Source organism: Trichogramma pretiosum, unplaced genomic scaffold (assembly GCF_000599845.2).
Source record: "Trichogramma pretiosum strain Unisexual culture from Peru unplaced genomic scaffold, Tpre_2.0 scaffold34, whole genome shotgun sequence".
NCBI classification, from domain to species: domain Eukaryota; kingdom Metazoa; phylum Arthropoda; class Insecta; order Hymenoptera; family Trichogrammatidae; genus Trichogramma; species Trichogramma pretiosum.
Window position 1 is genome coordinate 187,835 of NW_019641683.1, and position 17,468 is coordinate 205,302.

Below are 17,468 nucleotides of genomic sequence, written 5' to 3' on the forward strand. Positions count from 1 at the left end.
TTGTTGTTATTCTAAGAGTAGTAATAACCAAAATACCTCGTCAGATGACGACTATCTTCGTGAACAGCCATTTCTTGGCTCTTAAATTCGTTAAGCTCTTTTCTTATAGCAGCCTTGTCTTTTGGGGTTAATCTTGTCCATGGCTTATCTGCTCTTCTATCGTAGTCGTGAGCTTGTGTCACTTCGATGTAGTCATTAAATCGTATGATCTGTAAAATAAAATATTTCGTTGTTTTATGTTAATTTAAAGTTTGTTATTTTTAAAAGCTAACTTATTAATGCTTAACCCAATAATGACTTTGCGGTCTGATTTTCGTTAGAGAAATTCTGCTAACATGTGGTTCAACGAAATAGTAAATTACGTCACTGAGGCGAGGGGTTGTCTATCTTGTAAGAGTGTCAGTTTGCATTGACACGAGTGCAAAATTGACAACTGCCTCAGTTACGTATAGTTTTTTTATCATCGAGTACAGGAAGTCGATTTTAAGATTTTCCCGCACGCTGTGATGAAAAATTATATGCTATAAAAATTACAAAAATTTTTACTAAACAATTAATTACGGCGGTTTTTATACTAAAAACCCATTACAAAACCTTTTTTCAAAAGATTTGCAGCAATAGGTTCGAATTGAATTGACCGCAGGTGCACAAATTTGTTAGACATAAAAAGAGAATTTTGGATAACAAGTAAAAACTATTCGAGCTCGTGTATCTATTTTATCGTTTTTCATTTCGAATCAATCAACTTTTTTTAAAATTCAAAATGTCTTAAAAATTAATCAAAGCAAGCTCTCAAATTTTTTTGAATTGTTTGATAAAGTTTGTTGATTTTCTAAAAATGACATTTTAAAAAAATTTTCTACAATTTTTTTTAAATAGTTCAGAATTTTTTGTAATCAATTATAGAACTTTTTTATTTATCAAAAATCTTTAAAGATATCCATAGATTTCGTGGAAAAAATATGTATTTACTTGCTCCTTTTTTATAAAATTAAATACACGATTTCGAAAAATTTTTTTTTGGAATGCGTCATTTTATTCCGAAGAAAAAAATCTTTTGGAAAATGCTTTGTTACAGTTTTTTGTTAATAAAACGGCCATAATTAATTTTCTAGTAAAATGTTTCTGATTTTTAAGCCCGAATCTAAAAGAGCATTAACTTATTAAGATCGATAAACACATATACGTGCAGACTTACTTTCTGATAAACTGGGAATCCCTCAGAATGAATTTTAGCAAAATTAACCGATATATTTTATTATGCAGAGCAAGACCATTAAATATCACAAAAATTCGGATTCATCTAATATAATTTAAATCGTTATTTGGAAAAAAGTTCGTTAAAATCCCACATATATAATCAATCGTGTTGAATCGACTTAATTTATTAAGGGCTTATATACACCTTAAATTCAAAATTTTTTTTATTTAATTTTTGAATAGGATTTTTTCTCCCCTTTCCATTGCTTTTTTCGAAATTCCAAAATTTTGATTTTGCACTGAGATACAGCTGTTTCCGTGAGCCTTTTTCCTATACTTTACGTGTTAAATTTTTTCTTCTTTTGCGTTTTCTGGCGAGTAGTGTTTTTGGTCACCTGTCGTAATATTCAGATGGTATCGATTGAACTTTCTGCACCAGGGTCGCGTACACTTCTTCAGAACATGAATGGTTATGGCCACTACCACGGGTGAGACGATTGAGCTCATAGATCATTTTCAAAACGTACTTTTATGACTTAAATTTCGGCAAAAACGAAAAATGAAAAAAAATGTGTGTTTAACTGTTCATGCAGAGCAACCTGAGTGTTCGGTCGTCTTGCCCGTGGTAGTGGCCATAACCATTCATGTTCTGAAGAAGTGTACGCGACCCTGGTGCAGAAAGTTCAATCGATACCATCTGAATATTACGACAGGTGACCAAAAACACTACTCGCCAGAAAACGCAAAAGAAGAAAAAATTTAACACGTAAAGTATAGGAAAAAGGCTCACGGAAACAGCTGTATCTCAGTGGAAAATTTTGGAATTTCGAAAAAAGCAATGGAAAGGGGAGAAAAAATCCTATTCAAAAATTGAATAAAAAAAATTTTGAATTTAAGGTGTATATAAGCCCTTAAATAATTAAAATTAGTTATTATTACCACCATTGCATATTGCATGCAGTATTACAAAAATTTTAGTTTTTGTTATGTTGATTAGTTTTGAGAAAATAATGTAAATTTTTGTAATTTATAATATCAATAATTTAAATTTATGATTTGAAAAATTCAAATTCAATTCATATATGCGAAAAAACAATAATAATAATTACAATCGATATTTATAAATAAAATTATTGCTTTTGTGGTAAAGAATCACCGAATAAATGCAAAAAATGTCGATTGTCGATTCAAGATGGCGGTCAAAAGAGTTTAAATTTTTTTTATCACAGCGTGCAGGAAGTATGTGATTCCCGAGCAGTATTGTAATAACAATACTTCTCGCAATTATCTCGCAGGAAATAAAAACTTCCCGCAACTCGTGATAAAAAATAGTATACGTCAATCGTGCGCGAAGTGGGTGATTCTCGCACGAGTCTTAGTTTGTCGCCCGAGCGCAGCGAGTCAGATAATGTACTATTATATAACTATCGGGTAGAGGGATTTTTCCAAGGCCGCTAACATGCAAAAAATTATACTGTAAGTTGGAACGAAAATAGGGACGCGCAGTCGTTAATAAGAAAATACAATAGTTGTAATTATTATACTGCTGTTTCGAATACTCTAATTTTAAAAGTGATACTTTTAAATACTATTAAAGTTCAGGTGCACATAATTGTCTTAATGAAGCTAGCAATGTAAACGTTTAATGAAAGCTAGCGAGAAATCATTCAAAAAGTGAAAAAAAATATACAAACTTTTTTTTCCTTAAGCTCGTCCACAGTTGGCCGAAAGCTGAGTTTTCGAAGGAGGTAACGTTTTTTTTCTTCTTTTTGCTTTTTCTCTTCTGCAGGACTTTGTTCTAGAAAAAATCGTTTATAAATCAATCATTTATAAAAGTCAATAAAAAATTATTTGAAAATTTATTAGCTAACTTTTCAAAATGTTGCGATCTTCGAGCTCCTCCTGAGTCGGCCGCATACTCAACCGCCTGTTAAAATAAAATATAATTACAATTTTATGAGAGATTAACCATTTTTACGTACTCATTACTTGAGAAATTCTCATATTTTAAGAGACTATAAAGGAACTGCAACTAAAAACTCAAGCAAAATTAAAACAAACTGATTCAAACATTTTTAAAGTATATGAAAAAAAAAAAAAAAAAAATGAAAATAGACAAAAAAGTTAAATAGTCCTTGTGTTTATAGTTGCTTAAATATCTGAAAGAATACGAGTTGTATTTATTGCTGATGAATTTAGTATTATCATGTTTTGGAATCTTAAAAGGTTGTACTACATATTTTTTGTAAATACGTTTTTAAAAATTTTGTACGTCAGCTGATAACGCGCATTATTTGTAACATCGATAAATCTGTGCTTTTCTCAAGTTATTATTGAGCGAGTTTATAAGCGCATAAGCCACCATGTGTAAATATGCATGTTAATATTCGGAAAAGATATACTACGTGCGCACATTCACAGAAATATATCAAGTGAATGCCATCAAAGAATTAGGCCACTGATGAATTTTGCAATATCAAATACCACGTAAGCGCACGTTTGTTTCTCTGACGATATGTGTATTAACAACATAAAGGTTATTTAACAATCCATGAAAGATTTTTTGCCTGTAAGGTATACGCCCCTATTTTCGATCAGTTAGGTTCTAATTTAGCTCAAATTTAAATCAATTTTTTATATAAGATTGAAACTTGATATCTGATTTTGAATAATGTATTTCTGTTGAAGATGTTCGATTCATTCAGCCAATTATTAAAAAAAATTTTCTTACGTACTATTAAGTTGTTAATATTAATTATTGATCGAATATAGGGACATGATGGAAAATAGGGGCATATACAATACGCATTATCAGGATATAATAAAATTTTTTTATTAGAGTTTTTTTATTTTATGAGGCAATTTGTGCCAAGTGTCCTAACGCGGCGTCCACACGCAATTTACGGCGAAATGAAGCATTTTCGTTTAAAAATGCCGCGTGGCCACTGCGTTAGGATACTTAGCATAAACTGCCTTTTATGCATGTGTCAACAGAAATTTAGATAATGATAAATACTAAAAGATAAGTAATAAATTTTGGATCGCTGTACGCATACCAAACCATGATAAATTTTATAGCGCTGCGTGGCATAAGTTCACATTTATGGCACGCTTTTCTGTGGCATGAGTCGCACATTCTGGCACCACTGCGTTCGCATCACACTCGCATACGCTCGTGCGCTAACCTCACTTCGCGCTACCAGAAATTGCGACTCATGACTCGGAAAAGGGGGCCTAAATGTGAACTTAGCACAGTGCTATAAAATGTACGATACTCATGCCATGGGAACACTTTTCGGCTGAACTATACTTCGGTACAATATTTTATAGCACTGTGCTAATTTCACATTTATGACCCCTTTTCCGAGTCATGAGTCGCACTTTCTGGTAGCGCGAAGTGAGGTTAGCGCACGAGGGTATGCGAGTGTGATGCGAACGCAGTGGTGCCAGAATTATGCCACAGAAAAGCGTGCCATAGATGTGAACCTATGCCACGGAGTACTATAAAGTACTATTTGGACAATTTCCAGTCGACTTGGACTTATCGGAATTTGAGCACAACGATTTTCACATTTTTTAAATTCTAAATAAAAGTAACGACAGTAACGCAACATTTCCATTCCAAAAATGAGAAGCAATGATTTTGCAATAGATTCGATCTAAAATTGCACGACTTCATTTTTCAGTCAAACCAGGAATATGGAATTATATAGCTCACAAAAAGACAACTAGTCACAGACTATTTATTAAGCCGAAACGTGTGTTAACTACGATTTTATCTATATTTTTTCAATCTTTCAGAAGAGAATAACTTTTATCTTTATTCAGATAAGAGAAAATCACCAGGCGATAGTAATCAACGGAATCTATCTATTGTTTTTGCTTTTTTTGCTTCTTTATCACGTATCTGCATATATTTTAAGAAGGTTCTTGCGCTCTGGTTCTAAAATTTAGAAAATATTCTTTTTGTAGAGAATCATTTACTGACTAGCATTCTACCCTCAGATACCCTTTTTACATGGTATCGGAAAACCTTCTAATTGTTAATACGTTGTTGATACATCTTCGAGTTATTGGTACTCACAAAGGCAAAGTTATTACGAGTCCATTTTTTATCGCGATTGCTTGGATGTATGGTTGCATCACTTGGAATTATGGTAATAATTATTTTAAATAGAGCTGAACACCTAAAGATGATTTTTGAATTATGCTACATTAAAAATTAATTGTACACGAGCAAAAAAGTGATGCAACTATACAGTTAATTAACGCAAGTGAAAAGATGGACTGATAACTTAAAAAATACAAAGAATTGCAAATTAAAAAAAAGCTTAATCAAGCTTTGTTACAACGCTATAAGAATTAAATTTTTTCAGAATAAAAAAACATATAATGTTACTGGCCAAGATACGCCAATTTCTTTTGGATTGCGAGGCTATTTGTTTTTCTTTTTCTTTTTTTTTTTTAAGTTTCATTATATTATCTCTATTTTTGTTCATCATTGGTTTTAACGAGAGAAAAAAAGAAACATAGAAAACATAGTAAAATTGTGCGATTACGAACTGTCCACGTCTGTTAACTTAGCTGTGAGTGCGAGATACGCGATATTAATAAAAAGCACAAACGGTCATAATAGACGCAATTGGAAACAACACTGTTGAAAAAAACTCTTGAAGCAACTAATCTGATTATTTTGATATTAGGACTTTTCACTTCTGTTCTCCGGGTACATAAAAAACGAAAGTGCATAAAAAGTACTAGAAACGAAAGATCTTTACCTGATGAGCCTGGCGCCGATGGCCTCTTTCGTCTCCTGCCTCTCATTGTCGGATTGCACTTGAAGAATGTTTCGGTTGATTAACTCTTGCCGATCGGGCCGCAAGGCAAGCTTCAACGATAACGACTCCCTGCGGGCAATCTTGGCTGCTAACCGACCTATGAAAATTTAAAATTATTGATTTTTATGTAGACATTATTGGCATTTGTTTTCATAGTTTCAACAGTATTAATTATGTATGAGTGTGCGCCGACACAGGTAGGCTCAGTTTTATCTGTAACACGTAAATTATCGAGCGACGGAGCCATGTTCAGATTTCGGAATGATAAATATTCGGAATCGTAAATATTCGGAATATTTAAAATTCGGAATGTTTGAAAATCGGAATTTTGAAAACGGAACATGAAAAGTTCGGAAAAACAAAATTTCGGAATAAAAAAATTTCGGAATGAAAAAAATTCGGAAAAATTAAAATTCGGAATCCACAAAATTTTTAATGGGAAATTTTATAGTCTACGTTCTCCACTAACAATTTTGTGGATTCCGAATTTTAATTTTTCCGAATTTTTTTCATTCCGAAATTTTTTTATTCCGAAATTTTGTTTTTCCGAATTTTTCATGTTCCGTTTTCAAAATTCCGATTTTCAAACATTCCGAATTTTAAATATTCCGAATATTTACGATTCCGAATATTTATCATTCCGAAATCTGAACATGGCTCGAGCGACGGATCGTGATGCATAAAGTATATCAATGATTTGGATTTTTACGCTCCCGTAAAATGATGTATGACAAATTAGTATGACGATCGAATGAATCAGGTAACTTATTCTAACGTCAATGAGACAAATCTGAAGCAACAAACTCTTTTAAAGTAATTTGAACTTTTAAATGGATTCGCAATTAAAAAGTTAATCAGCGCTTGAAAAATTGCGACTTTTGAGAGGGACTGCAAGTGCCGTCAGCGTGTAACGCATACAAGCGCCTGACGAGCAAATACAGTCGTCGATAGCGTTGATGAATCTACTATTAGAGCGACTGAATAGAGCGAAGTTTGATTGAAAAATTTTTAAATACTTTTTCAAACGAGCGTTAAAAAAGTTTGATATTCTCGGTTTTGATATTTCCACCCACCGATCGAGTGTTTGACAATTAGCCTACGATGTCCGTGGCGTTGTTTCATTTTTGATTCTACTTATTCATAACTTTTGAAGGTACTTCCTGTACAAAGCAATCGATCGAATGAATTTAAAATAAAGAAAAAGAATGAAAACCCCCTTATCCGGTTTCTTGGCTGATGCACAATCGAAAGCAAAGCGGAAGACACGAACAGACGGCCGTTACGACATTTTGCTGTTGGCATGTAGCCGTGAAATTCCACTTTAATTTGTGATCGTCATTGCTATTTTTTCAGTTAGAATAGATTTTTCAAAACCCATGGATTTTAAAATTGGCCATTGTTTATTAATGGTATGAACACGCGAGACTTATTTTGACAAAACTTCATTTTTTTTCAAACAAATATATATTTTACTAGTATAATAAAAAATGAGCACACGAGCCCTAAATAAAGTTTTTTAAGGAGGCTGTAGCGATGCACGGTGGTTCTGTATTAGAACGCTATATGCGCAAGGCTATATGCGTTACACAGCGCACAGCGTTAGCATGGCAGAACATAGGGGAAATACGTTAGCCTCTTCATATCTTTTGAAAATGATTGGAAATACCCATTTATAATTATATCATTCGAAAGCAAAAAAGATTTCCTATAACAGATATTAATTTCATTAACTTCTTAAGTGATTTGAGCTCACAGTACACTAAAAATTGCAACTTCCCATTTGATTCAATATTAAATGGCTAAAAACTTTGAATTTCATTATTTCCCAAATTTGCACGTAAACCCTAAATTTTTTTTTATCAAAAATCTTGTAATTTCATGAACTATCATGAGTTAAAATTTCATTTCGATCTAAAGATTTTTTCATTTTCGCTACAGCCTCCTTAAGAGCAGCTTTTATGTTTCACTAACAATTTTGTAGTAAGCATTAAAAGATATTTTGCAAAAAATTTAAAAATTTGTTCAAATATTCGTTAAAATCTCATCGAACGTACTTACTTTGTCTCGTGAAAAGCGTCGAGAGAATCATGTGCAATTTTCACGACCAAATAGTGCACAAGCTCAAATGAAACTGGCATATATTAAACACTCGCAAAGTTGAATAAAACTTTAAATAGTACATACAAAAAGCGCAAAGTTTAAAATCGAGGCAACTTGCGAGTGTATAATTAGTGCGCTGAAGGTTGATTTGATGCGCGCGACGTCGCCACCGCCACACCATCGCAAAACGTTTGAAATCTCACGTACACGCACAGACATCCTTTGTATTTGTGTATACATGTACATTAGCATTTACGTATCACGTCATTAAGCCAAATGCGCGCATGTCGCGACTATCTGCAATTCTCGCGTAGTGAGTTTCTCGAGTGTGTTGCAGTGATGCTTGACGTTAGCACACGACTTGCGCCTATTTCAATGTATACGCAGACAAATGCATATGAGGAAACGTTTCCAATCGGAAATGAATTCGCTATGCGTGCCAGTATACAGTTATTTTATTTATCTTATGATTTAGATGCGTTGCGAATGAGCTTCCTGCCATAAATCTTAAATTCCTGACAACTGCGTGGCTCGTGCACTTGCATGTCACATCGGGTAAAATTCCCAAAAACGAAAACTTACTTTTCTCATCGTCGTAGTCGTCGCGATAGATCACCTGACCATCGTTCGAATCCGTGTCCGAATCCTCTCGTATAACATATGGCCTTGCGTTCTCTTTGTTTTCGATCGTGTTAGCAAGTGTCAAGCTAAATCTTCCTGGACGGCTACTGCAAAAATTCATATACAAATGCTATATAGAATTACTTTTTCTCAATTATTTTATGATACATAAAAATATTTTTTGTTATTGACAGCTTGTTACTCTTTAGGTAAAGGCAATTTTTTCTAGAAAATTTTTCGTTTCATATATGAAACTTTTAAAAACGTATCTGTATTTACACTGAAATGGGATTGAAACACAAATATTTTAAACACGTACAAAATATTTTACTCCTAAAAGGCGTAGCATGTTTCATGGCATAACTAGCTTACTTGGTAATGACTTGAAAGTGCCGAGGTTTCTATTTTTTTGTTTTTAATGTAGACAAACAAATAAAAATTTAATTAATCGAATTTGGTATTGAAATAATAATGAATTTAAACGAAGTACATTAGTGTTATGAATATTTTAAATATTGGTATTTCAGTTCACGGCATTCAGGCCAGAAATAAATTTCAATTTAATAGGTAATAAATACATTACATATTTAAAAAGAACCAAAATATAGTAAACGAAAAGTAAAAAATATACATTAATTAGTTTCCTGTCTATAAAAACATTATCATGCTTAAAAAAAATTCAATTTTGATATATAAAAAACATTGTTAAAAAGTGGAAAGTTATCAATGAGCTGTAGGTTCATGCTTGTAATAAAGAAGAATTTGAATTAGGCTTATGGTAATTATTATATTCTCAATTACCAAATTTTTATCCTAGAGCTAAAATGAGGCCTTCTGGTTTAGCATAAAAACAACAAATTTTGTAACTAACAATGATTGAATACCTTTGACAGAATGATTAAAATAATTACATTATTTCTACTCTCTAGATGAATATACGTTTTCGCATATTAAATGTTTCCAATTTTAACAGTAGTACTACAATTAAGAATTAGGAACCTAACTTCAACTTTTTAGTTTAAACTGTTAGTAATTAAAACTATTAGCATCGATGCACATAGTAATAACAATTCCATATTAAAAATGAATAATGAATAAAAATCTTTGTTTATAAGCAGTTTAAATGTTTTAATTAAGTTATTGATATTTTAACAAACAAAAAAGAATAACTAGTAAATTCTATACTTTGCTATCCAATACCATATGATTGCTCCGTTACCGGCAAAAGCCGCTTTTAGGCAAAAGCAGCTTTTGCTTAGGCAAAAAAATAATTGCCTATGATTTTAGGTATAATAATCGCAATTTTTGAAAAAGTTTAGGAAGTTCCTAAAATTTTTGGACAAAACCCGCAGTGCCTAAGTCAGTCTAGGCATTTTTGTTTTTAAATAATTTCGCATATAAAATCATTTGTAACACTGACAATATCTATTTAATTGACTGAGTTTAATTTGTGGTTATTGATATTATGTACGTGTGTGATAAATACTTATTCACTAAGTCCAGAGAGTATGTATACTGAACATCAAATACTTATTGACTCATCAACGGTTTAGTCATACCTTTTTTTGTTTAATTACGGTGGCGCTACAGTTAGAAAAAGTTTCTTACTTAAACCTTATTTTTGGTTAAATAGGGGTTTTATTTGAGTCTGTAGCGCCCTTAAAATGACTTTGAAAAAAAAATCAAAAGGCACATTTAAACGTGAAATTTTTCGCTCTTTTATCTGCAATAAATAATTAGGGTTCCTATTTGAAAAATCGACAATAGGTTCGCGGTTGCTTTTGAGGTTATGTTCACGGTCACCATTAGATTCCTCATCGAAAAATACGTCGGACATGGTGAAACCCTGTATATTGCATGAAACATAAATGACATTAATTGTTATTGTATAAAACAATTCAATGAATATTGTCAATGTTACAAATGATTTGAAACGCGAAATTATTGAAAAACAAAAATGCCGAAACTAACTTGAGAATTGCTAGTTTTGCCTATTTTTTTTAGGCATTGCGGGTTTTGCCTAAAAGCGGCTTTTGTCGGTAACAACCCCTTCGAAAAAACCAGTAGAATTTTGATTTTGTTTAAACCATTTCTTCAAGTTTTTATCATAAAAAAACCGAAACGTTAAAATTTATCAAATCAAAGCACATATATTATATAGCGTAACTTAATATTCGTACTTACTTGAAAGATGCGTGCAGCTCTTGCTTAAGGGTGAGTGGTCTGCTTTCCTGAGTGGGTGTGCTTTGCGGTGTTGCAGGTCCACTGCTACCGGTCCCACTTTTTTTCTTGAGGGCGCTTTTAAGCGGCATCGCGTGGAATTTGGGCTCCTTCGATGGGATTTTTTCGACCCGCGTCGTGTCAATACCGTACATATCATCGTCATCAACGTCAATTTCGTCATCATCTACATAACAAAATACAAGGATTAAAGAAACAATCTTAGAATCTTTTAGCTTTATTAATTGATTAAACGGATACCATCATCTTCGCAGTCAAGTTGTTGCTGCCTCTGCCTGGACAATAAAGTCGGGCTAGGCGAGCTGAACATGGGCGGTGGAGGTATAGGGCCTATTTCGCTCAGTGGTATCGGCGGTTCCGGCAGCTCCGATAGCACTAAATTTGGCGGATAGCATCTTTCTACAACTTTCTGCTGATCCCCGTCTCCACCTGAATGCAGCACTCCCTTTTCTGCTGGAAAATACGAACATTATGAATCTCCAAGAGTGATACCAGATTTTTTGACAAATCCCATTTTCTTTTTTAGATTATTATTGCTAGTTTAAACAAGCATAAAAACAAAAATACCAAGTGCCCAAAATAGCTTAAATTTACATTAACAAACTTTGAATGTCATGTATGCAATATACTATCACGTACATTTTGATATAATGATTTCTGTGCTTTTCTCTCGAATTATTATGCAAACGCCATAAATATAAAACACAGAACTATTTAATGGTATGCTTTTGATATGATACTACAGAATTTATAATTTCAAAAATACATGAAAACTACACATTCAATTTAGCTTAGTTTCGAAATCATTAGTATACGAGAGAGTTGCTTGATTCTTCTTGTGTTATTTTCGTTCAATAAACAGTTGACAGGTCTTCTGCTATACTTATAGTGTTCAACTGTATTCGTATCGTTGAATTAGATGTAAATTTGTACGAATACATGTACATTCTTTTTAGACCATTGACTTTATTGCACAAAGTACACATTGAAAAATTTCGTTAAAGTTTTTTAAATTCAGTTAATATGCGAAAGTCAATACAACATTTTGTTATGCCTAGACTTAAAAATAACAGATTAGTAGCTAAAGCTTTTCCGTTAACTAGATATTAGCAAACTCGCAGCAGCTGCTTATGTTTGTGTAATCAATATGAAATCTCAAGAGCCCCAAGCGAAATTCAATATGTTATTATAAAAAACGATTGTCTCTTGATCCAAGTTGAGCGAAATTAGATCTTTGAATTCTACATTCGTTGTATGCAAGTACCACGCAAACTCATCGAACGAAGTAGATCTACTTAAAAGGCTATCACTGCTAAAATTTGAGTCAAGATGGGTTTCATAAAATGTGAAGAAGGATGAATATAACGTGAAGATCGAGGTAAAAATCATAAAGAATATACTAGCGCGCTTTATTTATGTTGTCGTTTATTCAAGGATGTAACCACTCGTATAGTTCAATAATTCTACATGTTACTTTAAAGACATCTTATTTATGAACATCAATATATATTTTCATTTTATTACCCATAACACCCTTTGCAACCATAGTTTTTTTATTTTTGATTTAAGGCATATGAATATGATATATAAAATAAATCTACTGTATATGACTTGAAATTTCGCAACTAGAAAAAAAAAGCAAATAGTGTAAAATTGATGCAATAAAATCGAATTATAAAATCGAATATGTTACATCATCATCAACTTTACAGTATAGTTAATATAATAAAATAATAATTATCGTTTGTTGCAAATGAGTAGTCACAAAGCAGAAGCCACTTAAAAAATAATTTAACCATCTCGTTTTGAACTTATGTCTATGTGTAGAAATGTTATTGAAAACCACACGAAAAACGATACATATTTCACTTCAAGATACTAGTTAATTCCACCACCAGTCTACTTCTAAATGAAAAAATTGTACAATTCAACCCCCAAAAGGGTCAAAAGTTTGGTAAGCGAGCATCATTATCTATGCATAGATGAAATTTTGAGAGAGATCATGGGCAGTCAGCAGCTAACCTGCTAAGGATTCCTCGGTGACGTGATAAACCGGGGGTTTCGGTAGGACAACGCGATTGGCTGCATTGAGTCGACGAATATTGAGCTTTCCAGTATCGAGTGTGTTTGGCCGATTAGGCTTTTGATGTTGTTGTAGTTGCTGTTGTTGTTGCTGCTGCTGTTGTTGTTGTTGTTGTTGTTGTTGTTGTTGTGGTTGTTGTTGTTGTTGCTGCTGCTGCTGTTCTGATAGTTGGTGTTCCTGCTTCTGATCGGTATTCGGTAAAGCGACACCGATGGTGCTGATGTTGTTTCCGTTACCACCACTCTTAGAAATGTTACCGCTACTGCTACTGCCATTCGATTCATTTTTCTCCTTTTTTTGCTCTGAAATTAGGAAAGCCATATCCTTCAGCTGACTTCATCTGTTTTGTGAAGATCCTTTTGATTTCGTTTTTTTTTTAATTTTCGATAAAGGGTATTTCAGTTTTATGATAAAACTTCCTTTTTTTGCCTCTGTAGTAATTGACTTGACCTCGGTATTATTCAAAAACTTTGTGCACGATAGCTAAATTCTTCAAATATTGTAAGAATTTTACTGGTTCTTTTACTCTGCTTTGAAATTCGAGCTTTCTTATAAAAAATATTTAGATATCTTTTTAAAGGTGCAAAAGCATTAACGACGATTAACGTCGAGGTCGTTCATCAAAAACATTTTAACCATATTTCAGGCTCCACAGTGGCTTGATATTTTAAAATTAATTTTTCATCAACAAACAAGGATTTTTTAGTCAAAAATTTTTCTACAATTTCACTATAAACTCTTAACTATTTTAATGTCAATATATATTTTAAAAATTGTATGAAAAAAATTATGAACAAACAAATAAAACAATTATATATTATAGTTTCTCCGAATGAATAAAAAAATTTATACGACACTGAGCTGACGCAAACTATTTCATTGCATGTATAAATATTTTCTTTTATTGCTTTAATCTATTAAATTTGTGAGATTCACATTAAGACAAAAGCCCTTCTACATTCAAAACCAATTGAAAGATGATAATTTTTAAATTATTACTATATTTGAAACAACTAGAGACGAGCAAATAATTTTATTGGATAATCCTAATAATTGCAAAATAAAAAACCTAAAAATGTTGGACCTTGAAGATCAAATTTCATAATCACTTACACACAACAATTTAATTTTCACTCTTAAATATTTCACATTTTTAGATCTACAGCAATACATACAGTTTCAACTGTGTCAAGTTTACAAGTCGTAAAGCGATTAAAAGTGATGCTCTCGCCTGGCCTCCACTGTCAAAATTTTTTGACGTAAATGCCTTTTTCTATATCACTCTCTATTATAAAAATTGACAAGCTCAGCAACAAATACAGGTTGTACTTGCCTTGCCATTGTAACACGTCGATGCGACCCATCGTATAAAATATAAAAGCAGCAATATCTATTTGCTATAAATTGACTTTTTCAGTGGATAGCTCTCAACTATTTTGCTTATAGTAGCATTTTGTGTGTCACGCAGTGATGATCATGATCGTTGGTTTTAAAATAGTCGCGAAAACATGAGTGGGGCGAAAATTAAATCATCGAGGTTATTCTAGATTTTTCATATAAAGTTGTGAAAATCATATTTATCTAATACTTTAATCGACAAGTATCCGATGAATGAATAATATATAAAATACTCGTAGTTTTACTCGTCAAACTGAGTAAAACTATATTTTTGTCAACAGAAAAATAAATTCATGACGATTCAACAGTTTTGAAGCTTTCACGATGTAAGACAGCATAAAAAATCAATACCTAAATAGGTAATACTGTCTACAACTCAATTTCTTTGCAGCTTATATTTTGTACAAGAGAGTAAAAAAGTGCTTGATTAGCTGTATATATATGTATAGGTATAAAGCAATGCTTAGTATGCGCTTGTGTAAATTCACATGCAAGAGCACGCTTTACATGCAGCAAAAAAAAACTATCACGCAGAAAGCGCATCGATGATCAATCATATGCTTTGGCATTCTCAGGCTATAGCGAGGGTGGCAATGTATTTTAGAATTGCGGACTTCGAGTGCGCAATGCGGTTAGCTCTTAGATGCAATGTATTGATACTGCCAGTAAGTCGCATGAGAATACAAAAACGTTTTAATGACCCAACTAAATGAGAAGAAAAATTTCTTATTATGAATGAACAATAAACGCAATATAAATATGAAGCAATTGATTGCAGTTATTAAATATGGATTGATTTTTTATTTTACTTTTTCATTTACTTTATTGTATTATTAATGTTTATTAGAACTGAATAACTTTAAGAGAAGGGCCCATGGACGCTTTATTTTTACCGAAGACACTAGGGTTTAAAAGATTTTCATGTGAAAATTCGAAAAGAAGAAAAAATTTTTTTTTCGAAATCACGTTGTTTTGGATAAAACCACCCATAACTTTTGACCTGTTTGTTAGATTGAAAATCTGACACTGGATTCGGGAAGGTCATTAAATTTTGCGTAGAATATGCTTACTTGCAAGTTCTACAGACCCCATTTTCAACGATAGTACGACGGTTGAAAAAAGTATCCAAAATGTGTCCGTTCCGGACTTAATGGGTTAAGTAAATTTTAGAGGCTTCTTGACATAAAATAATTCTATAAAAGATCTAGTAGGTGAGGGCGTTGGGACACATGCCTGCTAAGCCAACGTTGTTACTCAGGACAAAGGTTTGATACCGGCTGGAAGAAATATCATTAGTGATTTGTCGCTAATGAACAAAAATCTTGCTCAAGTGCACTCGAGTGACCATTGTTGATTTCGCGAATGACATAGCGATGGTTGTAGTTGTCCAAAACCTGCGTCAGATAGAAAATCATCTAAAACCGTCGGTTGTACAGGTGCGACAAACACCTTTGGGAGCTTGGCCTGGTAACCACCGACGAAAAACTGAAATTCTACTGCTCACCATCACAGTGGGGAACTTCTACATAAACTCAGCCCCCAAATCCGCTACCTGGGCCTGTATATCGATGCTAGATTGAAGTTCGATGTGTACCTGGCAAAAATCAACGAGAAGGCGACGAGAGTGGCTGGACCACTCTAGCCAATTATGCCCAGGATCGTTAGATCCAGGAGCAGCCGAAGGGAGCTCTAGACAAATGTTGTTCATGTCATTTTACTGTACGGAACCCTCATCTGGAGAGGAGCAACGGAGATACAGGCATACACACACCAAGCAAGAGTCAATTCTTCTACGAGCCTGTCTGAGCGCCATCAGCAGCCGCCTATATCTGTCGTACGTTAAACACTCGCGCTGTATCACCGTCGCTACGAGGACGCTACAGACGACAAGCGCTTGGAGACACTGAAGAAACAGCAGGCTCAGTGAGACCGATTTAAAAAGGGTTGATGGACACACCGGCTGATACCTAACATCAGAAAATGGGTCGAGAGGAGAGGCATGGGGAGAAGAATTACTATCTCATGTAGTTCCTGACCAAGCACGGATACTTTAAACATCAATGTGTGCTACCAACCAGTGACAACAACCTTAACGAATACTGAAAAATTCTATTGCCAAACTTGTTTATATATTACTCATAAAACTTTTATTAATAACATGCTTATAAAAACATTCAAGAGGATTTTTTTTACATTTGAGAATGAATTTAAAAAACATGTAATGAAAAAATTTTTGATCTTTGCAAATGTGTAAAACAAAAAATAAGTTCGATTTGTTATTTTTTGTTTTAGAGTTTCGTGACATTAGTGATAAATTTCAATGTCATGGTCGTTGATAAACTGAGTTTATAGAAGCGATAGAAATATATTACTATGCGGAAATGTTAAATATAGTAAAATAATATATATCAAGTTACAAAAATATGCAACAATAAATTTATCGTATACAGCTAAAAATTATATAAGTAAATTTTAAAAGATTATATATATCTAAGATTAAGAAAAACATATGTGAAAATCTGCAAAGATAAAACAATTTACAATTGCCTGTTTTAGTATGAATATAAAGAAGTCAAAACTACATACTATTGAAAAATGTTCAATATATTATGCTCTTTAGAAATTGAAAAAGTCTTCAATGACTTAAGCAAGAATTTATATGAATGACTATTTCAAATGATACAGTAATTAGCAAATTGGGATAAAAATAAATAATATATTATCAATTCAATTTCGAAGCTCCAAAATTCAATATTGAAAAATAATCTTCAAAATATACTAGCTCATATTTTTATGATAAAATTTTAGTATTGATCAATCTTTTATTAGCGAAAATTTTGCATGTTATGCCAACATATATTTCAATTATGCAAAATCGCGTGAAAAAATTCGCCATCTCGCCAAGTACTTGTAGACGATATAAAACTCGATAGAGTACGATCGACAAGTATGAAGTGTCATATGGATATAAGTGTCTTCACTATCAT

The 17,468-nt window shown here is 32.8% G+C and overlaps 1 protein-coding gene across 15 annotated transcripts in view; it reads right to left on the bottom strand.

Annotated features, from left to right (window-relative positions):
- LOC106648279 (phosphatase and actin regulator 2-like) overlaps nucleotides 1–17,468 on the bottom strand; it is a 79,234-nt gene that overhangs the window by 1,364 nt on the left and 60,402 nt on the right. For 9 of the 15 annotated variants that reach the window (XM_023461111.1, XM_023461109.1, XM_023461116.1 and 6 more), the window contains 8 exons: nucleotides 13,023–13,385; nucleotides 11,241–11,453; nucleotides 10,944–11,166; nucleotides 8,721–8,866; nucleotides 5,979–6,135; nucleotides 3,072–3,127; nucleotides 2,895–2,998; nucleotides 37–209 (listed from right to left, as the gene is read on the bottom strand). In XM_023461111.1, coding sequence (XP_023316879.1) covers nucleotides 37–209; nucleotides 2,895–2,998; nucleotides 3,072–3,127; nucleotides 5,979–6,135; nucleotides 8,721–8,866; nucleotides 10,944–11,166; nucleotides 11,241–11,453; nucleotides 13,023–13,385 — 1,435 coding nt within the window. Of the gene's footprint in view, nucleotides 1–36; nucleotides 210–2,894; nucleotides 2,999–3,071; nucleotides 3,128–5,978; nucleotides 6,136–8,720; nucleotides 8,867–10,943; nucleotides 11,167–11,240; nucleotides 11,454–13,022; nucleotides 13,386–17,468 lie in introns of those variants that run through there. The other 6 variants (XM_023461119.1, XM_023461121.1, XM_023461118.1 and 3 more) reach the window with 4 other exon arrangements.